Source organism: Miscanthus floridulus, chromosome 13 (genome assembly GCF_019320115.1).
Source record: "Miscanthus floridulus cultivar M001 chromosome 13, ASM1932011v1, whole genome shotgun sequence".
Lineage (NCBI taxonomy): Eukaryota > Viridiplantae > Streptophyta > Magnoliopsida > Poales > Poaceae > Miscanthus > Miscanthus floridulus.
Window position 1 is genome coordinate 8,887,909 of NC_089592.1, and position 23,800 is coordinate 8,911,708.

The window sequence follows — 23,800 nt, forward strand, 5'->3', positions numbered from 1 at the left end:
AATAAAAGCCCACCGCCTCGCAAAATCAATTATGTAGTAGTGTGATTTATAACTTGGAATGGAGGGAGTATTTTATTAATTGTGGCTAGAATTTTAAAATTTGTTGATATAAGTTTCCTAGGCGATTGGCGACCAAGGAAATCACAATTTTCTACGTGATTAAGGGCTGCTAAGAAAAATATGTTACTCTTGTAGTTGAGGACCGCCATGAAAATATATGTAACAACCGCCAAGAAAGTTGTGATTCTCTTGGCGGCTACGAGACCTAAAGAAATTTGTTGTTTGCCTGATTTTCTTGACAACCAAACCGTCAAGAAAATAACCCTTAGATGGATAGCCACCAAGTTAATTTCCCTTGCACTTATATATTCTTATTATTGGACTATATATTCTCAACGGTGGCCATCAAAGATCATTTCCTTGCTGGTCTGGGGCCGCCAAAAAAAAATCTAGAGCTAGGAAATTCTAGCGCCCTGCCAAAGGTGGTGTCGGTGTTGATTATTGTTTCGGTTTCTATCTAGAGCTAGAAGCGCTAACACTATAGAGTGACTTAGGGCTCGTTTGGCAGGGCAGTGTTTTGGTTCTTTGCTACAATAGAAGATGGAGGCAAGGCTGATAAATAAAAACTCTCTTTATCGGCTCCTAGATTATGTGAAGAAGATAGAGAAAAAGAGCTTATGTATACATTGCAGAGGCTAGAGGAGGCATGATGGTTGGGAGCCCACCTAAATATAGATGGCCAAATGGCCTAGACCCGTTGTGCCGGCATGGGCCTGGTCTGAAAAAGCACGGCACTAGCATGGTCCAGGCACGGAGTCCATAGTGCCAGTGCCAGCACGAGCATGATCTAGGGCCGTGCCTGGGCCGCAGGTCGGCTTGCAGTGCCAGCACGGGCACGACACGGTTAATGGGCCGGCACGATGCGGCCCGTTAGATTTTAGGCGTTGGATGTCCTCGAATAAACTAAAGCCATTGGATTCATCATATATAAACATGAAACCCTCACTTATCTCCCCATTTTCTTTTCTCGTCTTCCTCTCTTCCCGACGGCGTGGTGCCTCCCCATTTCTGTCTCGTCTCCCGCGGCTGGCGCGGCACCTCGTGTCCGCCGTGCCTCCCTCTCTCTCTCTCCCTCCCGACGGCGGCACCTCACGTCCTCTCGTGCCTCTCTCCGTCCCACAACCTCTTAGTCCTCTCCCTCCCGGCCTCGGCGCGACGGCCTCGCCGCGGGGAGCTAGGGCTCCCTCTCACATGGCGCGCGGCGGCCTGTACGCGGAGAGCCAGCGCCCTCGCGCGTGGCGGTCTTGGCGCGTGGTGGCGGCATGGCGTGCTCACCATGGGGCCGAGGAGCTCGGCGCGGCGATGCGACTGCTGGGCCGCCAGGCCGGCACGGCCACGGCGGGCCGTCGTGCCCATCGGCACGGCACGACACGGCTGAGTCCCCGTAGTGCTGTGCCTGGGCCAAGGGTTGGGTACGGTGACACGACACGGCATGCCCCGTAGTGCCGTGCCCCATCGTGCCATGCCTTGCGGTGCTAGTGCCGTGCTGGGCCTGGCGGCCGTTTGGACATATATACTCCTAAATTGGACCCTTAGTCTCATCGGTAGACACTGCAGTGGCTAAAGCTATCATATGCTATCACATGGCCGTCGAAAGTAAATCTCTAAAGAACGTGAAATTAATAAGATGGAGACAAAAAGTTACTAATAACTTGTAGAAATTTGTCAAGTTTAATTCGAATGTTAATATTTGGCTTAACGTTAAACATGTACATTAATGCTTTATTACCTTATAAGTTATAAGATCACCCATTTAATAATTTATTATGTACATAGTATATCGGGAGACATGGATATATATATGGCAATTAATTGGATGAGATGCATGCCTAGACAGTCGTCGTCGCTACGATAGGAACACGGCTACTGGGCTGCAGCAAGCTTGGTAATCATGTCCTTTAAAACAGACGGGCAGCTCTTGCTCAGATGCTCGAGGCCGTCGGTCTTGGTGACCTCTCTGAGATTTGCTGGATCCTCGAGGAATTTGAGGCACACCTCCTTAAGCCCAAGGAAATGATGCTCCACGGCGAACGCCAGGATGACCGCCACGGTTGTCACATTCACAAACCCAGATAGCTTGTCTTCACAAACCAACCTCAGCCTCTCCATTTTATACCTATTCGCTGCTGCGACCAGGTCCGGGAGCATCATCGCCGCAGCTTCTGACCCCTTCATCTCCGGCAACGAGTCGGTGTATATGTAGTGGAGAAAAGCCTCGAAGTCCTGCGCCTCCATGTCTTCGATCTGTACAGCGACTGCTGCGCCGTCGTTGGTCGTCGTCAGGCTGGAGAGGGAGAGCTCGGCGTGGAACACCGGTGATCGGGCCATGAGCACACACCTGTGCGCCGCGAAAGTCCTGGTGTCCACCTCGAACGTCACGTCCGCACCCTCCCCGGTCGCGAGGAGGCCGCCTAGGTGACGGTGCAGGTCCGACGGTGGCACCACCACTAGAGGTGGCTGTAGGATTGCGCCAGTGTCGATGTCGACGTCCATTCTCTGAATCTCCTTGCTGGTGACGACCGTCAAATCACACCTGATCGTGAAGCGGTCGTCCTTGAGATGCTCAGATTTCTCCAATTCGTCCCTCTTGATGAAAGTCGCGTAGCCCCAGCTGAGGTCACCGAAGGTTTGCTCGGAACCGAGGGTGTAGCGTGGCACTGGCTTCCCCCCATGGTCAAGTAAGCTAAACGTGTATTTTGCTCTCACGCCTTGGGGGACATTGTGGTCGAGCTTGAGGAAGATGGAGATGTAGTCGGAGCAAGTCGAGTTATCGCCGTTGGGGCAGTAGCGGATGTGCCAGCTGTGGCCTCCGACGCGGAAAGATCGGGACTCGATGTAGCTGCCGGTCGGGACATCCTTGGTGCCGAAGTAGCCGTCGATCTTCAGCAGGTGCTGGCCGCTCTCGGTGATGGCGACGATGGCTGAGGCGGACCGCAACGGCTCGCCCCTGCTGCCACCGATGTTGGACGCCGTCATCGGCATGGGAGGAAGGAACGATGACAACTCTTCTCTCTCTCCCACGGTCTCTGGAGATCACGGCTTTGGTACTTCAGCTTCTCTTCATGCACCGGCTGCATTATTTCAAGTGCAGAATTAATTTTTACACCCGTGCCCTCCATATTTTTAAATCATTGAAGAAATGTATGTACCTTATAAAAATAATGAGTCCTTTTACTGTCCTTCAAGAGGTTACCGAAGGTATTATACCTAGACAACAGAAAATATACTACTTGAGGTACCAAGATTTAATTTGGTAACTCTTGGACTCTTTTAATTTGAGAAGGTCCTTAAAAAGTCGCACAAAGAAATGGAAGGAGACAAAGGAGATCAGTAGAAAGTTTCAATATTCGAGTAAAAATGATCGTCTGGTAACGGAAGAATATGACATATGAGCGGCATGCGAGCGAGCTTTGTGAAGATGATTGACAACGCAGGGCCCACAAGATTAAGGGCCCCATGGTTTATCTTATTACGTTGGCACTCAACTTATTACTATAAACTCCTCAGTGTCATCTTCGGGGTGTAATTTAGACCACAATTTTCTATCAAAATGTAGTTATAATGTCTAATAAATGTATGCGAAAATGTTGTTCAAGAAAAATCTATTCATATGATTTTTATGTCTCTAAACTAAATATTTTGAGAGCTATATGTGGTCATATCTTTACACAAGTTCCAAAGTTTAACTGGATTTTAGTCAAAGTGTCATATCTTTATGATCGGGAGGAGTACAACTTTTCTACTTGAATTAGATTAACACGCCAAGAATGAGCAGCGAGTGAAGCTTCCGTAGTTCTCTCTAGTTTCCTCCGTCGTATCCTATTTTTATGGTATTTCATGGCTTCAATTTAAGTACACCATTACGTGTTTTATAATAATAGTGGGGTGTTTCTTAGGGCATGTTTGGATACACATAGCTAGTTGCTAAATTAACTATAGTTGGCTAGCTAGTTGTCTAACAACTAGTTGAAGACTTACCACCTATTAGTCCTCCTGTTTAGATGCACTAGAGCTAATTTGAGCTAATATTAGCTAGCTAACAATTAGCTCATAGTATCCAAACATGCAGATAGTCATTCTATTTTTGTTAGTTTTTTCACAACATAAAGATTACTAATAGACTTGGCATTTAATGGTTGTCTTTTGCTTTAGTTCTATGAAGTAGCTGCTATGTTTAGCACTTTTCCACTATTTGTTAGCATTTCCAAACAGCCTATGGCTATTATGTAATTTGTAACAATGTCTAGTTGAGTGCATGCCTATACAGAAAACAGAATAAAGAGTATTTTGTTTTCTAAAAATAAAGATCTTATTGGGAACACAAAGATTTCATAAATTAATTGAACTTTTTGTTCTCCAGGTGGGAATGTTGGCTTAACAATCCCGTTTCTCTAAAGTAGAACAAAGTTCGTGTACTCCTTCCAATTTAGTTGTTCCTTTCTTGACATCTGTTCGTCGTTTACCATTTTTACAGTGTAATGGCGTGTTCACAGTACTGAAAGATCAATTGCAGTAAATGAAAGGACTCCTACCAATGGCTTTCTTAAAAGCTAAGGAAACTCGTTTTTTAAAAGGAAAAAAGGGACTCCAACCATGAATTTGAGTTTGCTCAAGGTCACTCAGTGCTATCAATAATACAACGGATAAGCTTGAAGAAGATTTGGCATCAGTGATCAAATTTCATCATGCACATCTGACTGAGTATATATATGAGCAAGAGAGACTGAACACACCTGAGTCACCGAATCGAATTATCTTAGAGAGGTGATGCAGATCGATTTTGTTGAATTTGGAGATGATTTGGCGTGTGGTTTATCGTGGCATGGTTGTGAGAGGTAGCGACACATGCATATTTATAACCGAGTCAGGTAAAATAAACAAGGCGTCTTGGAGCAGGATCATTATACTTTGTCGCAAACATAAATAAGACAGCTAACTTTTTGTTGCAGCATGTGTGGTGGTGTGATGCTTGTGGAGCGGCTTTGGTTGTACAGTGGTTTAGAGCTTAGTTTACAGAGGGCCCGTTCGCTTCGCTGAAAAAACAAGCCGAAACAATATTCCGACTGATTTGTTGTGAGACAAAAATATTGTTCCGGCTGAAAAAACAAGTTGAAAAAGACGGATTATAAGAGAAGCGAACAGGACCAGAGTGGTGTAAGGGTTTAGAGTTCTCATGAGGCGGCGCGTGTTGAGGTCCCAATCTAACCGGATGTTGTCTATAGTTGTTTTATATGCTAGTTAGTTGTTTTAGATGCTAGTTGGTTGGTTGTTACTTTTTTTTTTGTTTGCCGGGCCCTTTGGGGTTTCTTGTTGCTTTATCTAGTCTAAGTTTCTTTTTTTTAATATAATCGACAACTCACTTGCTGATTCTTTGAAAAAAAAAGACAGCTAACTTCTCCAGATTTCTTGCAAGCAATCGGCAACGGGCAACGGGCAACGCGTGTAAAAGAGCTATGTACGAAACATCACCTAACGCAAGCTTCCTAAACCACAGAACCTCTGCAATCCTTTATTCCTGGCTTCGATAACCCTGGTTCTCGTTATGCCAACTTGGGAATTCAGCTAAGTCGGATGCCTTCTTATCAGTGGTTCAAGAAAGGCACAAGTTACCATAAAACTCTTTGGGAGGTTTGTTATGTTTTTTTTTTTTGAGGTACTTTTGTTTCCTCCCCTCTAAAATAACCTGGAGTCCTGGACCATTGCCTGCTGCTCGCGACTCGCGAGTCGCTGACAACCTAATGGCCTGAATCATCTAAAAATGATTTTTTTTTTTTTGGTATGGGAAAGAGAGAAAAACTTTATTAGTACTAATAGCTGGACGAATACTTTGATCAAAAAAGAATTACGCTATTAAATACGTGTCAGTCAAATTTTCTCTAATTTGACTAGCTTTATATAAAAATATTAGCAACATTTATATTACTGCATAAATTTATTATGAAAATATATTTTACGATTTATATAATGATACTTATTATGCATTATAAATATTAATGGCTTTTTGCTATATAATTAGTCAAAGTTGACTGGTGAGTGTTTCGGCTGATTCAGTAATGTTAGGTAAGCGAGCTGATATGCCCCAAACAACGGGGCCAAAAATGTCTGACTTCTCGGAGGGAGTACTAGCTGAGCAGGCACGCGCAGGACGTGCTTGCGAGTCGTGCCGAGGCCCGAGGCACACCGTTTATTTTATTTTATTTTATTTTATAAGGGGCCCGAAGCACACGTTGGAACCAAGAAAGTAGACAGGGAGGGGTGACACGAGCTTTCCTCGCTCTTCTCCTTTCTTCGCCTGAAATCTCCTTAATCCTCATCGTTTTCTCCACGTCGTTTTTGGTCACTTCTGCCACATGTTCAGTAATTCTTCATCGTAACGTATCCAAAACTGAATTCGCAACATGATTGGACCAGGACCGGCATAGCAATTTAGCAGCGGCAAAAGATCAATTTTCTGAATGATTACTAGATCAACGAATCAAGTGTCTACTGCATCAGAATTCATCTTTTCCCCACCAGAAAAAGTTAGCATCAGAATTCTTGGGAGAACACACCAGCCATTGTATATCCAACCACAAGAACTAAATACAGAAAGATCAAGTATTTGCAGCACAGCCAGGAGGGCCCGCTGCTCTCTGAGACATATAACATTCAGAACAAAGCTTTACATCACTTTACCGTGCTTTGGTCGCCAATCGGCTACAAACGATTTGGCAACAACACCAACTCAATTTCCTCCGACTGACAGGATGAACTGAAGCTGGAGGTGTCGAAACTCTTCTGGTGCAGACAAAAAGCACGCTTCAATTCCTCAGCTATCTCTACCTGTAAGAAGGCAACTCTCCTGCAGGGAGGTCCCAGTTGTCATTTTCCTCATCGTCAGTGGTCTGCTCCTTCGCCCCCTGATCATCACTGAAAGGGAATGGGCCCTTGAATCGCCTGCAGCAGAGTGATTGGGCTCAGTTAGCAGGAGTCAGGAGTTTCTTATATTGTTGCTACAACTCAAATGAACTGGATGAACATTGAAATGACCAAAAACAATAATCTTTTTCAGAAAGGGGAGATATCCATGTCCTTGATGTCAGATTTTTCAAAATTCAGCATCAAGCTTGCTGAAACTTTGGAATGGACAAAAACAAACATGTCTTCAGAAAGGGGAGATGCCCTTGATGCTAGATTTTTGCAAAATTCAGCATAAAGCTTGCTGAATGTTGCAAACAATGGGTATTTGATTAGGCATTTCCTTGCACTTGAACATGCCAGGGGATGAGCACTCATGCCTCCGCCGAATTTACTATAGCAGCAAATAATACCCAAGCAACGTTTTCTTACATAATTTACTATAGCAGCAAATAATACATAAACGAGAGACCATATCATTCATCCCAACTACCCAAGCAACGTTTTCTGAAACTACTACCCAAGCAACTATACTACACGCACGAATCGACAAAACATATCGATCAAGAACGCACCTCCGGCGGAACCTCCTCGCCGCCGACCGCGCCTTGCGCTTGCGCTTGTCCCGCGCGTCCTCGTGCCTCCGCCGCCGCCTGATCTCCTCCATGACGCCCGCGCGGGACACCTGCCAGTTGAACCGCCGCAGGAGCTCCTCCCCGTCCACGTCCTCGTCGCCCGCGTCCACCTTCGCGTTGTGGTACTTGGGGTTGGCCGCCGGCACCAGGGACAGCTGGGAGAGGGCGAGGGTGGTGGCGGGGAGCGGCCGCCGCGGGAAGGAAACGAAGGTGGCGTTGGAGGAGGGGAGGCGGACGCGACGAGGAGACGGTTGCGGCGGCGGCCATGGTGGTGGTGGTGGACTGGTGGTGATGCCGGCCGGCACACATGACAGACCGAGTTTGTAGAAGGAACTAGTTGATGGGCCTGATGGGCTTGAGGTCCATTAGGCTATGTGCGTTCTCTTAAAAGGATTCAGCCCACGGATCAGCCCAGTGCGGCTGGAATCTGCAGGCCGGATAGTGTTCGACGGGCACTGCGATTCCCTCCTGAAGTGATACGTGTTCTTGCATCTTGCTCCACATTATTATGCACCGACGGATCCAAAACACTTTGCAAAGGTTACTTTGATTAACCGCCGTCAATAATGCTCTTCGGTTCGCATGAATTAATTTTGCTTATACTCCAAGTTTACACAAAGATTATCGCACAAGCATATAATTATATAAAATATATGTTACTTGGTAAATGTAGCTGTCATTATAAATAGAACACCTTTTTATTATCTTTTGGTGATATGCAGAGTAGAATGCCATTATAAGCCATGGAATTGGAAATAAAATATGGTAGTCATCAATGGACATAATCAGAGTAGAATTGATCAGGACTAAACTCGTAGCATCTACTAGATGTCGTCATTTACATTCCACTAGAGATATCCGCTTTGAGATTAATGCTATATATTTTGAAGTTTTGGAGGATTAATCACAAGCCTAGGAGTTATTAATTATTGATAGAATACAGAATGTTTTCACCATCTATACTATATATAGAACATTATGCAGCATGTGTATATATGTTTGTAGGACATACATACCTCTCACACAGAAGCTCCACCATATACCGTGATTGATGCGATGGAGGGAAACTATAGTTGTGATGCTTATGCTTATCCTTGGATGTTTCGTGGTTCTCTCACAATGTAAGTTGAGATCATAAACTTGGTTGAACCATATATAGTAATTTTCTGGACTTTCAAAACATAGTTTTAATTTCTAGTATATAATAAGTAATACTGCACAGCATAGAAGAGAGACCCTTGTGCTCTTCGAAAACTTACACTTCTGCGTCATTCATGCATCTTTATAACAACTAATTAATTAACTATATTGTGCAGCTCAACACACAAATCCAGTTGGGAGCGACAGGGGAACTTGCGGTTGCCTCAAGATGCTACCCAGTTCGCCTCAATGCAAGCGCAATACTTGCTTCTGCTGTTTATATTACCATGGCGGCCCTTACACGCTATGCTTCGAGACACTGGATAAGTACTGCAACGCCTCTTGTTATGGGCAAGGACGACTAATAATATTAGGGATGGATATGAGCAGTAAATGTTCATTGCCTAGTAATAGTAAAAGATGTAGGATCACCAACAGGTTTTTAGCTTAATGAAACAATTTATGCTTCTCGATCTGCTCTGTGAGCCCTTTGGGTCTCTCGACTCCACCAAATTCAGCTTCAAAATCCATGTAGTAGGAACTCTGACCTGTGAAACCTGCAAATTCAGTGGCCAAATCCATAGATTTGGTGGACCTCTTGCTCTTCAGGCTGAGCAACTATACTATACGCGCGTATAGACAAAACATATCGATCAAGAACCCACCTCCGGCGGAACCTCCTCGTCGCCGACCCTGCCTTGCGCTTGTCCCATGCGTCCTAGTGCCTCCGCCGCCGCATCCTGCACCCAAAAGAGGGCCAGGCAGCATGGCCACGTCGTCTGCTTTTCGAGGCCGTTTAATCGGGCGCGCGGACGGCCTAGATCGGGCGAGCAACGGTCATTTTGCCAAAAAAACTCTTATTTTTTTTCGAAAATCAACCCGCACTCTAGAGGCCCTCTCAGTATATTTTTCAAAAAACATCTTAGATTATTTCGAAATCAACCCGCAGTCTAGATCGGATGGGCTACGGTTTTTTTGCAAACAAGACCTTCTCTTTATCGAAAATCAACCCGCGCTCCAGAGACCCTCTCAACAATTTTTGCGAAAACCTCCTCAGGTTTTTCTGAAATCAACATTTAAGCCACCTTTGATTATATCTCTTTAAAAAAAATTAGCTGAAACTTTAAAATTGCATAGTAAATTACAGAAAAATTGTAAATTAGAAAATCAAGTTAATCTGAAACCCTCACGAGTAGAACTATGCAGTGCATCCATAATATGGCATGTTTTAGTAAGAATTTTTTCATATAAACTTTTACCTATGCTTTTTAGAGGTAAATAAAATTATACCTTCATGATGATAAAGTCTCGAAAATACATAAAAATCATAAAATGAAAAAAAAAATTGTTGAGTTTCTTATCACTACACCTATATTCTTATTGTCACTGGCCTAATCGAAAGGGAAGGCACGGCAAAGCCGAGCCCGCGTTTCTACTAAATACCAAACACAAAAATTGGATCATGAATGGACCATTTCACATGCACAGCTAGTTCCATTAAGAAAATGACCGGGCCTGGGACGTTGAGGCTTCAAGACAGCGTGTAGCGTTGGGGAGGCCCTGAGCGGTATGTGAGCAAGCTTTGTGAAGATGATTGACCACACAGGGCCCACAAGATTGAGGGCCCCATGTATTATCTTATGTTGGCACTCAAAGTAGTGCTAGGAAGTGCTAACTTATTACTACAAACTCCTCAGTATGATCTTCGGAGCGCAATTTAAACCACAATTTTCTATTAAAATGTAGTTGTAATGTCTAATAAATGTATGCGAAAATGTTGTTCAAGACAAATCTATTCATATGATTTTTATGTCTCTAAACTAAATATTTTGAGAGCTATATGTGGTCAAATTTTCAAAAGTTTAATTGGATTTGTCAAAGTGTCATATATTTATGATCGGGAGGAGTACAACTTTTCTACTTGAATTAGATTAACATGCCAAGAATGAGTAGTGAAGGAACTTGTGTGAAGCTTCCTTAGTTCTCTAGCTTAGTTTCCTCTATCGTATCCTATTTTTATGGTATTTCATGGCTTCATTTTGAGTACACCATTACGTGTTTTATAATAGCGGGGGTGTTTCTTAGTCATTCTATTTTTGTTGGTTTTTTCACAACATAAAGATCTTGTTTACTAATAGACTTGGCATTTAATGGTTGTCTTTTGCTTTAGTTCTATGAAGCAGCTGCTATGTTTAGCACTTTTCCACTATTTGTTAGCATTTCCAAACAGCCTATGGCTATTTTGTAATTTGTAGCAATGTCTAGTTGAGTGCATGCCTATACAGAAAACAGAATAAAGAGTATTTTGTTTTCTAAAAATAAAGATCTTATTGGGAACACAAAGATTTCATAAATTAATTGAACTTTTTGTTCTCCAGGTGGGAATGTTGGCTTAACAATCCCGTTTCTCTAAAGTAGAACAAAGTTCGTGTACTCCTTCCAATTTAGTTGTTCCTTTCTTGACATCTGTTCGTCGTTTACCATTTTTACAGTGTAATGGCGTGTTCACAGTACTGAAAGATCAATTGCAGTAAATGAAAGGACTCCAACCAATGGCTTTCTTAAAAGCTAAGGAAACTCGTTTTTTAAAAGGAAAAAAGGGACTCCAACCATGAATTTGAGTTTGCTCAAGGTCACTCAGTGCTATCAATAATACAACGGATAAGCTTGAAGAAGATTTGGCATCAGTGATCAAATTTCATCATGCACATCTGACTGAGTATATATATGAGCAAGAGAGACTGAACACACCTGAGTCACCGAATCGAATTAGCTTAGAGAGGTGATGCAGATCGATTTTGTTGAATTTGGAGATGATTTGGCGTGTGGTTTATCGTGGCATGGTTGCGAGAGGTAGCGACACATGCATATTTATAACCGAGTCAGGTAAAATAAACAAGGCGTCTTGGAGCAGGATCATTATACTTTGTCACAAACATAAATAAGACAGCTAACTTTTTTGTTGCAGCATGTGTGGTGGTGTGATGCTTGTGGAGCGGCTTTGGTTGTACAGTGGTTTAGAGCTTAGTCTATAGAGGCCCCGTTTGCTTCGCTGAAAAAACAAGCTGAAACAATATTCCGGCTGAAAAAACAAACTGAAAAAGACGGATTATAAGAGAAGCGAACAAGGCCAGAGTGGTGTAAGGGTTTAGAGTTCTCATGAGGCGGCGCGTGTTGATGTCCCAATCTAACCGGATGTTGTCTATAGTTGTTTTAGATGCTAGTTGGTTGGTTGTTACTTTTTTTTTTGGTTGTCGGGCCCTTTGGGGTTTCTTGTTGCTTTATCCAGTCTAAATTTCTTTTTTTTAATATAATCGACAACTCACTTGTCTGATTCTTTGAAAAAAAAAGACAGCTAACTTCTCCAGATTTCTTGCAAGCAATCGGCAACGGGCAACGCGTGTAAAAGAGCTATGTACGAAACATCACCTAACGCAAGCTTCCTGAGCCACACAACCTCTGCAATCCTTTATTCCTGGCTTCTGGTTCTCGTTATGCCAACTTGGGAATTCAGCTAAGTCGGATGCCTTCTTATCAGTGGTTCAAGAAAGGCACAAGTTAGCATAAAACTCTTTGGGAGGTTTGTTATGTTTTTTTTTTGAGGTACTTTTGTTTCGTCCCCTCTAAAATAACCTGGAGTCCTGGACCATTGCCTGCTGCTCGCGACTCGCGAGTCGCTGACAACCTAATGGCCTGAATCATCTAAAAATGATTTTTTTTTTTGGGTATGGGAAAGAGAGAAAAACTTTATTATGGGGTGTTTGGTTCCATGGACTAAATTTTAGTCCATGTCACATCGGACATTCGGATGCTACTTAGGAGAACTAAATATGAGTTAATTATAAAACTAATTACATAAATGGAGACTAATTTACGAGACGAATTTATTAAGCCTAATTAAGCCGCCATTAGCACATATTTACTGTAGCACCACATTGTCAAATCATGGACTAATTAGGCTTAAAAAATTCATCTCGCAAATTAGCCACAATCTGTGCAATTAGTTATTTTTTTCGTCTATATTTAATACTTCATGCATGTGTCCAAACATCCGATAGAACATGGACTAAAATTTTTCTGTAGAAACCAAATACCCCCTTAGTACTAATAGCTGGACGAATACTTTGACCAGAAGTGTGGAAATACTTGGGCACCGAAACGAAACCGCGAATTGCATTATGGTGTCGGTGTGGGTAGACGGTAGTTGGGTTTGGATCACACCACACCTCACGACCACTGAGGACTACTCCCTCCGTATCAAAAAAGAATTACGCTATTAGATACGTGTCAGTCAAACTTTCTCTAATTTAACTAGCTTTATATAAAAATATTAGCAATATTTATATCACTGCATAAATTTATTATGAAAATATATTTTACGATTTATCTAATAATACTTATTATACATTATAAATATTAATGTTTTTTTGCTATATAATTGGTCAAAGTTAAAGACTCCTTTGACTTGTGAGTTTCTCGGCTGATTCAGCAGTGATACGTAAGAGAGCTGATAAGCCACAGAGAACGGGGCCAAAAATGTCTGACTTCTCGGAGGGAGTACTAGCTGAGCAGGCACGCGCAGGACGTGCTTGCGAGTCGTGCCGAGGCCCGAGGCACAACGTTTATTTTATTTTATTTTATTTTATAAGGGGCCCGAGGCACAACGTTTATTTTATTTTATTTTATTTTATAAGGGGCCCGAGGCACACGTTGGAACCAAGAAAGTAGACAGGGAGGGGTGACACGAGCTTTCCTCGCTCTTCTCGTTTCTTCGCCTGAAATCTCCTTAATCCTCATCGTTTTCTCCACGCCGTTTTTGTTCACTTCTGCCACATGTTCAGTAATTCTTCATCGTAACGTATCGAAAACTGAATTCGCAACACGATTGGACCAGGACCGGCATAGCAATTTAGCAGCGGCAAAAGATCAATTTTCTGAATGATTACTAGATCAACGAATCAAGTGTCTACTGCATCAGAATTCATCTTTTCCCCACCAGAAAAAGTTAGCATCAGAATTCTTGGGAGAACACACCAGCCATTGTACATCCAACCACAAGAACTAAATACAGAAAGATCAAGTATTTGCAGCACAGCCAGGAGGGCCCGCTGCTCTCTGAGACATATAACATTCAGAACAAAGCTTTACATCACTTTACCGTGCTTTGGTCGCCAATCGGCTACAAACGTTTTGGCAACAACACCTACTCAATTTCCTCCGACTGACAGGATGAACTGAAGCTGGAGGTGTCGAAACTCTTCTGGCGCAGACAAAAAGCACGCTTCAATTCCTCAGCTATCTCTACCTGTAAGAAGGCAACTCTCCTGCAGGGAGGAACTTTGGAATTGCCGAAAACAATTATCTCCCCAGAAAGGGGAGATGTCCTTGATGATAGATTTCACATAATTCAGTATTAAGCTTGCTGAACGTTCCCACAGTGGGTATTTGATTAGGCATTTCCTTGCAGTTGGACATGCCAGGGATGCACACTCATGTATTCATGATCAAGAATAACACCCCGCTTTTCAGAAAAGCGATCAAAGAATTATACAGATGACCACAATATTATGATGATGGTCTGTCGAACAGCCTAAATACCAAAGACAAAAATAGGACCATTTCACATGTGCAGCTATTTCCATTCAGAAAAGATCTGCAGTGACATAATCTAGCTGTCCCACCTTCAGGATCATGACTATTAGTAGTCGACTGGATGGCATCCTAATGCCTGACGAATTTGGCAATCAAACTACTATTGTTGTCAGATATATGATCACATAGCATCTTAATGTGCAACAACTTGCGCACACACATGTAGGCCAAATCGTGCCTATATATAATATGCTATCTTTTTATATCAATATTTCGTAATCTTATATTGGATATTTTAGCTACTAAATGAACTCAAATGAAAAAACTTTTAACTACAAAATTTTAAATCTTGTCAAGTACTACAACTTTGGTATAGGATGTATCTCCATCAGACATAGTTTGAAAAATTCAAAAAATTGAGTCTCAAAATATGTGAATTTCAAACACATTTGAGACTCCAGTGACTTTAAATAAAAAACTTGTCGATATCGAACATGTAGATCAGGTCGGCCACTAGAACTTTGGTATTAACTATGTGAACATTGAAGATCGTTTAGGAATTCTAAATTTTAAATTTCAAAATCTATAAACTTTGAACACGGCCCGATCCAAAAAAGCACGGCACTAGCACGGCCCAGGCACGGAGTCCATAGTGCCAGTGCCGGCACGAGCACGATCTAGGGCCGTGCCTGGGCCGTAGGTCCGGCCCGCAGTGCCGGCACGGGCACGGCACGGTTAATGGGCCGGCACGATGCGGCCCGTTAGATTTCAGCCGTTGGATGTCCTCGAATAAACTAAAGCCATTGGATTCATTATATTATATAAGCATGAAACCCTCACTTCTCTCCCCATTTTCTTTTCTCGTCTTCGTCTCTTCCCGACGGCGCGGTGCCTCTCCATTTCCGTCTTGTCTCCCATGGCCGGCACGGCACCTCGCGTCCTCCGTGCCTCCCTCTCTCTCCCTCCCGATGGTGGCACCTCATGTCCTCCCGTGCCTCCCTCCCTCCCACAGCCTCTCAGCCCTCTCCCTCCCGGCCTGTTTGCGGGGAGCCGGCTCCCTCGCGCGTGGTGGCATTGGCGCGTGGTGGAGGCACGACGTGCTCACCACGGGCAGAGGAGCTCGGCACGACGATGCGACTACTGGGCCGTTGTGCCCATCGGCACGGCACGACACGACTGAGTCCCCGTAGTGCCATGCCTAGGCCAAGGGTTGGGCACGGTGACACGACACGGCACGGCACGATAGCGCCGTCGTGCCCCGTAGTGCCATGCCTCACCGTGCTAGTGCCGTGCCAGGCCTGGGCGGCCCGTTTGGACATATACAGCCTGTTCGGTTGGCTGGTTCGTATCGTTGCTGGTTCGTGAAGAAGTACTGCTGGCTGGTTTGTGTGAGAGAAAAATACTGTTTCGGCAGAAAATTTACGATCGTTTACGACAAGCCACAGCCAAACGAACCGGCTGATATACTCCTAAATTGGACCCTTAGTCTCATCGGTAGACACTGCAGTGGCTAAAGCTATCATATGTTATCACATGGCCGTCGAAAGTAAATCTCTAAAGAACATGAAATTAATAAGATGGAGACAAAAAGTTACTAATAACTTGTAGAAATTTGTCAAGTTTAATTCGAATGTTAATATTTGGTTTAACGTTAAGCATGTACATTAATGCTTTATTACCTTATCAAATCACCCATTTAATAATTTATTATGTTAACATTTTTGACTAGGGAAAATTGGTCTCATAGTATTGAAAGATCGCCGTATCCGAAAAATATCATTGAAACTTTGCCGCTCCATAAAATACCATTCAAAGAATGCATAGCATTCCCTCACGTTTTGAGCAAACCCTGTCGCCTCCATCAAGCTCCTCCCCTTGTCCTTCATGAGGTGAGTACGGCCGCTGCCTCTGCTCTAGGTGGGACCGCTCCAGCTGCCGCCGGTCGGCGCTCGCCTAAGTTCGCCGCCGCCAGCCGCCGAAACCGGCCGCTCGTCTTGCCAGCACCGTGGTCAGCGACGTTGCTGCTGCTGCCGCCGCTAGCATGGCTCAGACCGGCCTCCCCCGAGCTGCCAGCAGCAGGCTCCTTGGTCTGCGGCTTCCGGCCAAGGCCGCCCGCGAAGCAGTCCATGGAGAAGGAGCGCGTGATGGGCTCCTGCGTGGCGCCGGTTCCTCGCCGTCGACGCGCCGCACATCGCCGAGCTGCGGGTCGCGGCAGGACGCGTCGTGGTCATCGCGCAGCATCCCGCGCCGTCGTTGTCGCCTTTTCCTCGTGCACGTGCGCGAGCCTGCCTCCTCGTGTCGCCGTCGTCCCGCCGCTGTCTGTTGGCTCACGGGGGCGCGGGCGGCTGGATCTGATGGGTCGGCGCTCGGCCGCGCGCGGTTTTGTCCGCTACTCGACAGCACGACGTTGCGTCTCCTTCGTGTATCATATCGCTAGCGGCTTCCCCCACATCCCACAGCCCACAAGCGTCGCCGTCTTGCATTGGTTGCCGCCTTGCTTTCTTGCGGGGCGGCCTGGGCTGCTGCGGCGGGGCGTCTCGTGCCTTTGACCGTGACGAGCCAGAGCAGTTCCGTCTTCCGTCGCTCGGAGCTCAAGCTCGGCGCCTGTCCTTGCCTCGGACGCTACCGCCGAGCACTCCAGCGCCGACGCCCTACGGCACTGGTGCCGCGCTCGCGGCTCGCCCCGGCTAGCCAAAGCCGCCTCTGCTGGAGCTGTGCCGCACCAGCCCGCGATCCCGCCCGCAGCAGCCAGACGCCGGAGCTTGTCGTCACGGGCACCAGGGCCTGCCCGCTGCCACCGTACTGCCCAGAGCTCCCCGCACCAGAGCCGAGTGCGGTCAGCACGCCGCACGCGTCGAAGCCGACGCCGCGCCGGAGGCCGGTGCTGAGCGCCGTCGGAACCAAGGCAGTCGCCGCCGTCGCTGCCGTCGCTCTGCTCTCTCCCTTTGGAACGGGTCCCACCTGGAGCAGAGGCAGCGGCCGCACTCACCTTAGGAAGGAGAAGGGGAGGAGCTTGACGGAGGCGACGGCGTTTGCTCAAACGTGACGGAATGCTATACCCATGTGACGATGCATTCTTTCGATGGTATTTTACGGAGCGGTAAATTTTGAATGGTATTTTTCGGATACGACAATCTTTCAATGGTACGAGGCCAATTTTCCCTTTTGACTATTATTTACATAGTATATCCGGAGACATGGATATATATATGGCAATTAATTGGATGAGATGCATGCCTAGACAGTCGTCGTCGCTACGATAGGAAGACGGCTACTGGGCTGCAGCAAGCTTGGTAATTAATCATATGTCCTTTAAAACAGACGGGCAGCTCTTGCTCAGATGCTCGAGGCCGTCGGTCTTGATGACCTCTCTGAGATTTGCTGGATCCCCGAGGAATTTGAGGCACACCTCCATAAGCCCAAGGCAATGGTGCTCCACGGCGAACGCCAGGATGACCGCCACGGTTGTCACATTCACAAACCCGGATAGCTTGTCTTCACAAACCAACCTCAGCCTCTCCATTTTATACCTATTCGCTGCTGCGACCAGGTCCGGGAGCATCATCGCCGCAGCTTCTGACCCCTTCATCTCCGGCAACGAGTCGGTGTATATGTAGTGGAGAAAAGCCTCGAAGTCCTGCGCCTCCATGTCTTCGATCTGTACAGCGACTGCTGCGCCGTCGTTGGTCGTCGTCAGGCTGGAGAGGGAGAGCTCGGCGTGGAACACCGGTGATCGGGCCATGAGCACACACCTGTGCGCCGCGAAGGTCCTGGTGTCCACCTCGAATGTCACGTCCGCACCCTCCCCGTTCGCGAGGAGGCCGCGTAGGTGACGGTGCAGGTCCGACGGTGGCACCACCACTAGAGGTGGCTGTAGGATTGCGCCAGTGTCGATGTCGACGTCCATTGTCTGAATCTCCTTGCTGGTGACGACCGTGAAATCACACCTGATCGTGAAGCGGTCGTCCTTGAGATGCTCAGATTTCTCCAATTCGTCCCTCTCGATGAAAGCCGCGGAGCCCCTGCCGTGGTCACGGAAGGTGTGCTCGGAACCGAAGGCGGTGTAGCGTGGCACTGGCTTGCCCCCATGGTCAAGCAAGCTAAACGTGTACTGTGCTCTCACGCCTTCGGGGACATTGTGGTCGAGATGAAGGGAAATGGATATGTAGTCGGAGTAAGTCCAGTTGAGACCGTTGGGGTAGTAGCGGATGTACCAGCTGTGGCCTCCGACGCGGAACGATCGGGACTTGATGTGGCTGCCGGTCGGGACATCCTTGGTGCGGGAGTAGCCGTCGATCTTCAGCAGGTGCTGGCCTCTCTCGGTGCTGGCGACGATGGCTGAGGCGGACCGCAACGGCTCGCCCCTGCTGCCACCGATGTTGGACGCCGTCATCGGCATGGGAGGAAGGAACGATGATAACTCTTCTCTCTCTCCCACGGTCTCTCGAGATCACGGCTTTGGTACTTCAGCTTCTCTTCATGCACCGGCTGCATTATTTCAAGTGCAGAATTAATTTTAGATACACGACGAATCTCATCTTATAACACCTTAATCCTAATCTTAGTATTACTGATTAGAGGCCTCTAAGCCTCTAACGGCACTTTATGGCTTTCTCTTACCAGACATTTTTTTTATAAAGGAAGCTTTTATTAAATTCCTAAAGCATTACATCAAGATGATACAAAGCCTTAAAAATATACTTCCGACATCTGCCTAACAAAGAGGCACACAACCACAAAAATAAAAGGAGATCTATGCTTATCTATTTTCTTTTCTAAAAAAACTACACAATCCACCTCTGTTATTATGTGAAATACATAAAGTAACTCATTAAATTTGCATCTAATTTACCTACCTCTACTATTATGAATGATAATTTAAAATAAACTCCTCAATTTGCATCTAAATACCCAACTATGTCATTACAAAAGAAAATTTAAAAATAACTCCCTAGATTTGCATGTAAATTACCCACCTCTACCATTACTAAAGATAATGAAAGGTAACCTCTAAATTTTCTTTTTGATTACCTGTATCTACCATTATGTAAGATATATAAGATAAAGTAACCCCCTTTAATTGTATCTAAATTGCCTAAATCTACCACCATAAAAAATAACTAAAATATCCCTCCAATCTATGTAAATAGCAATATAAGATATTATGAAAATAACTCAATAAGCATAGAGCACGCTATATATGTTTCCAAATTAAACACTTCTGCCACACTTAGATCAAAAGTAAGCATAATTGTTATGTGATACTCCATCCATTTCAAATTATAAGTTGTTTTGGCTTTTCATAATACATTACTTTTACTATGTATCTAGATATAGGATATAACTACTAAGTAGATAGCAAAATCTATGTACCTAGAAAAGCCAAAATGAATGACAATTTAGAAAAGAGGGAGTACTATGTAGACCAACTAAACATTCATACATTAGGACAAATATATCAATCTAAAAAAAAATTCCCTTAACAAATCACATACCAATGTCACTGATAATTAACTTTCAATTATATTATTAAAACTCCATGAAAATAAATTTTGTAAGTTGTTATTTTAGATAAGTTTATATATTTTGATTGAAACATATGAAATGCCAATACTGGTAATAAAATCTAACTACTCTATGTTTATATAAAATAATAATACTACACATATAATTCTTTGATATAGTGAATTCAACATCTTGAGTGTCATGGTGTAGACTAAAATGACTATTTTGCTATTGTAGTAATTAAGATTGTACTTTAAGACCTAAAATATGTTTTTAATAAAATAGAAAAGGAAAACTTTGAATAAAATATACAATAAACAGTTTCAACTTAATACATGGATAAAAAAGGTGCAATAACTAATGAGATTAAAGTTGAAAGTCAAAATATAAATTTATGATGTCATAGAAAGGAATACAGCAAGAGATGATATACTTAAGCTTTGGTATTAATAAAATACATATTGAAGACCCCACATGGGTGCAATACAAATCATGACAACATATATCTTAATATGATTAATTGGAAGCCCCCAACGAAGACTCCACATTAATCCTCTAAAAACACCTAACCATTAATTGGGTTGACTCAAATCATCTAGAGAATAGCAACCATTTGATCTATCCTGTTTTCTAAAAAAATACTCACTTTTTCCATTATGAAAAATTATAAATAACCCTCAGAATCTACATCTTAACTACCAACCTTGCCATTATGAAAGATAATTCAAAGTAACACCAAAATTTGCTTTTAAATTATTCACCTCTGTCATTATAAAAGATAATATAACTCATTTAATTTTCGTCTAAATTACCTGCATCTGTTGTCATAGAACATAAACTATAATATCCTCAAATCTATGTCTAAATTACCAATATAAGCTATTACAGAAAAGAATAAAAAAACCATAAAAATATACTATATATGTTTCTAAATTATCCAATTCTACTACTATTAAATTCAAAGTAAACATAAATGAGATTGTCACTATGTATACCAAATATACATGCATACATAAGTGATAAATATATAACAATACTGCTATATATAATTTTTTATTGAGGAAATTCAAGCATATTGAGTGTTGTGGAAACAACTCTTTATGCTATTGTAGTAACTAAAAGTAGACTCGAGGACCTAGAATCTACTTTTTAATAAATATAATAAATGGAAAATTTTGAATAAAAGATATAATAAGCACTAGATTTTGAACTTAACGTGTGGATGAAAAAAAATTACAACAACTAATAAGATCAAAATTTGAAAGCCAAAATATCGGGTCATGATGTCACAAAAGTGATGCAACAAGAGCTGATATACCTTAAGCTAAGTTTCAACCAAATACATGTTAAAACCCCAAAAAGGTGCAATTCAATGATGAAACACATATATAGTAATTGATAAATTAATCATAATCAAATAAAGATTACAGAGTATCTAAATGGGTATTATGTTAAAAAATAAATTCAAAGAGAGGAAAAGTAACCAATTTTGATTAGTTATATGTACTAAATTTATCCACTTAACTTTCACCACTTATATAACATAAGATTCTAGACCGTGTTGGAGCAAGTTTTTATGGGCTAATTATTAGTAAAGTAAAGATGTGTGCAGTGCATTCCATCTGTCACTTGCAAAATAATCATTAATGATCATATTTGGTTTTTTGTCTGGCTTTATACTTTTCAGAAATGCAAAATATGGTTTCTCACTGAACTAGCTATGTGTCGATTCATTAAATTAAATCCTACTCCTTTTATTTAAAATATGAAACCAAGAGAAAATGCAGGGCAGAGTGACTTTGCTATCCCTACTTAACTACATGCATGGAAATATGAAAAACGAAATGCTAGTGAGAGCAACGATTTCTTATTTGCATATCTATTGACTACGTACTTGATCTATCCTTCAGAAACCGGTCTTATAGGATCTGGTTATGGTGGCCTTGCGACAATTGATGCAGCCATGCAGGTGGTGGCACATGGACGGTGGTCTAGTCTACAGATTGATGGTGGCTAGAGTGTATGTGATCACTTTGGTAATACATGCTATGTGCTACTCAGGCAAAGGGAGCTTTTTCTAAGACTTGTATCAACTAGATGTATTATTTTTGAAAAAAAATCACTAAAGTCTTCCTTTATATAAAAAAAAATGAATGCAAAGTCTGCATATATTATACATAAATACGGACTAATCAAAAGGGTGCAAATAAATAAATTTACACCCGTGCCCTCCATATTTTTAAATCATTGAAGAAATGTATGTACCTTATAAAAATAATGAGTCCTTTTACTGTCCTTCAAGTGGTTACCGAAGGTACTATTATACCTAGACAACAGAAAATATAGTACTTGAGGTACCAAGATTTAATTTGGTACCTCTTGGACTCTTTTAATTTGAGAAGGTCCTTAAAAAGGCGCACAAAGAAATGGAAGGAGACAAAGGAGATCAGTAGAAAGTTTCACTATTCGAGTAAAAATAATCGTCTGGTGATGGAAGAATACAACATATGAGCGGTATGCGAGCGAGCTTTGTGAAGATGATTGACAACACAGGGCCCACAAGATTAAGGACCCCATGTTTTATCTTATTATGTTGGCACTCAACTTATTACTATAAACTCCTCAGTGTCATCTTCGGGGTGTAATTTAGACCACAATTTTCTATCAAAATGTAGTTATAATGTCTAATAAATGTATGCGAAAATGTTGTTCAAGAAAAATCTATTCATATGATTTTTATGTCTCTAAACTAAATATTTTGAGAGCTATATGTGGTCATATCTTTACACAAGTTCCAAAGTTTAACTGGATTTTAGTCAAAGTGTCATATCTTTATGATCGGGAGGAGTACAACTTTTCTACTTGAATTAGATTAACACGCCAAGAATAAGCAGTGAAGGAACTTGTGTGAAGCTTCCGTAGTTCTCTCTAGTTTCCTCCGTCGTATCTTATTTTTATGGTATTTCATGGCTTCAATTTAAGTACACCATTACGTGTTTTATAATAATAATAGTGGGGTGTTTCTTAGGGCATGTTTGGATACGCATAGCTAGTTACTAGTTGGGCTAAAAAATAGCCTAAATTAACTATAGTTGGTTAGCTAGTTGTCTAACAACTAGTTGAAGACTTACCACCTATTAGCCCTCCTATTTAAATGCACTAGAGCTAATTTGAGTTAATATTAGCTAGCTAACAATTAGCTCATAGTATCCAACATGCGGTTAGTCATTTTATTTTTGTTAGTTTTTCACAACATAAAGATTACTAATAGACTTGGCATTTAATGGTTGTCTTTTGCTTTAGTTCTATGAAGCAGCTGCAATGTTTAGCAATTTTCCACTATTTGTTGGCATTTCCAAACAGCCTATGGCTATTTTGTAATTTGTAACAATGTCTAGTTGAGTGCATGCCTATACAGAGAACAGAATAAAGAGTATATTGTTTTCTAAAAATAAAGATCTTATTGGGAACACAAAGATTTCATAAATTAATTGAACTTTTTGTTCTCCAGACGGGAATGTTGGCTTAGCAATCCCGTTTCTCTAAAGTAGAACAAAGTTCGTGTGCTCCTTCCAATTTAGTTGTTCCTTTCTTGACATCTGTTCGTCGTGTATCAATTCTACAGTGTAGTGGCGTGTTCACAGTGATCATACTGAAAGATCAATTGCAGTAAATGAAAGGACTCCAACCAATGGCTTTCTTAAAAGCTAAGGAAACTCGTTTTTTAAAAGGAAAAAAGGGACTCCAACCATGAATTTGAGTTTGCTCAAGGTCACTCGGTGCTATCAATAATACAACGGATAAGCTTGAAGAAGATTTGGCATCACTGATCAAATTTCATCATGCACATCTGACTGAGTATATATATGAGCAAGAGAGACTGAACACACCTGAGTCACCGAATCGAATTAGCTTAGAGAGGTGATGCAGATCGATTTTGTTGAATTTGGAGACGATTTGGCGTGTGGTTT

At 42.8% G+C, this 23,800-nt stretch overlaps 3 protein-coding genes across 3 annotated transcripts; all 3 read right to left on the reverse strand.

Annotated features, from left to right (window-relative positions):
• Positions 1 to 1,923: 1,923 nt before the first annotated feature.
• Positions 1,924 to 3,045, reverse strand: LOC136499395 (BTB/POZ and MATH domain-containing protein 1-like). Its single transcript, XM_066495066.1, has one exon. It carries the CDS (start codon positions 3,040 to 3,042, stop codon positions 1,924 to 1,926), a length of 1,119 nt encoding a protein of 372 aa, XP_066351163.1. The 5' UTR covers positions 3,043 to 3,045.
• Positions 3,046 to 6,613: 3,568 nt separating this feature from the next.
• Positions 6,614 to 16,452, reverse strand: LOC136499396 (uncharacterized). Its single transcript, XM_066495067.1, has 3 exons — positions 16,278 to 16,452; positions 7,533 to 7,938; positions 6,614 to 6,996 (listed from the first exon to the last, which is right to left on the reverse strand). The coding sequence occupies exons 1-3, from the start codon at positions 16,450 to 16,452 to the stop codon at positions 6,879 to 6,881; spliced, it is 699 nt and encodes a 232-aa protein (XP_066351164.1). The 3' UTR covers positions 6,614 to 6,878.
• A 1,173-nt stretch (positions 16,453 to 17,625) lies between these two features.
• LOC136501896 (BTB/POZ and MATH domain-containing protein 1-like) lies at positions 17,626 to 23,800 on the reverse strand. The gene is made up of 2 exons (XM_066497422.1): positions 23,720 to 23,800; positions 17,626 to 18,812 (listed from the first exon to the last, which is right to left on the reverse strand). The coding sequence occupies exon 2, from the start codon at positions 18,721 to 18,723 to the stop codon at positions 17,626 to 17,628; it is 1,098 nt and encodes a 365-aa protein (XP_066353519.1). The 5' UTR covers positions 18,724 to 18,812; positions 23,720 to 23,800.

Excerpts from the sequence above, each read along its gene's own strand:
- LOC136499395 (XM_066495066.1), bottom strand. The coding sequence starts at position 3,042 with ATGCCGATGACGGCGTCCAACATCGGTGGCAGCAGGGGCGAGCCGTTG.
- LOC136499396 (XM_066495067.1), bottom strand. The coding sequence starts at position 16,452 with ATGGACTGCTTCGCGGGCGGCCTTGGCCGGAAGCCGCAGACCAAGGAG. Across the intron at positions 7,939-16,277 it reads GCTGGCGGCGGCGAACTTAG|GCCCATCAACTAGTTCCTTC; the intron begins GCGAGCGCCGAC and ends CAAGCCCATCAG. Across the intron at positions 6,997-7,532 it reads GCGAGGAGGTTCCGCCGGAG|GCGATTCAAGGGCCCATTCC; the intron begins GTGCGTTCTTGA and ends ACTCTGCTGCAG.
- LOC136501896 (XM_066497422.1), bottom strand. The coding sequence starts at position 18,723 with ATGCCGATGACGGCGTCCAACATCGGTGGCAGCAGGGGCGAGCCGTTG.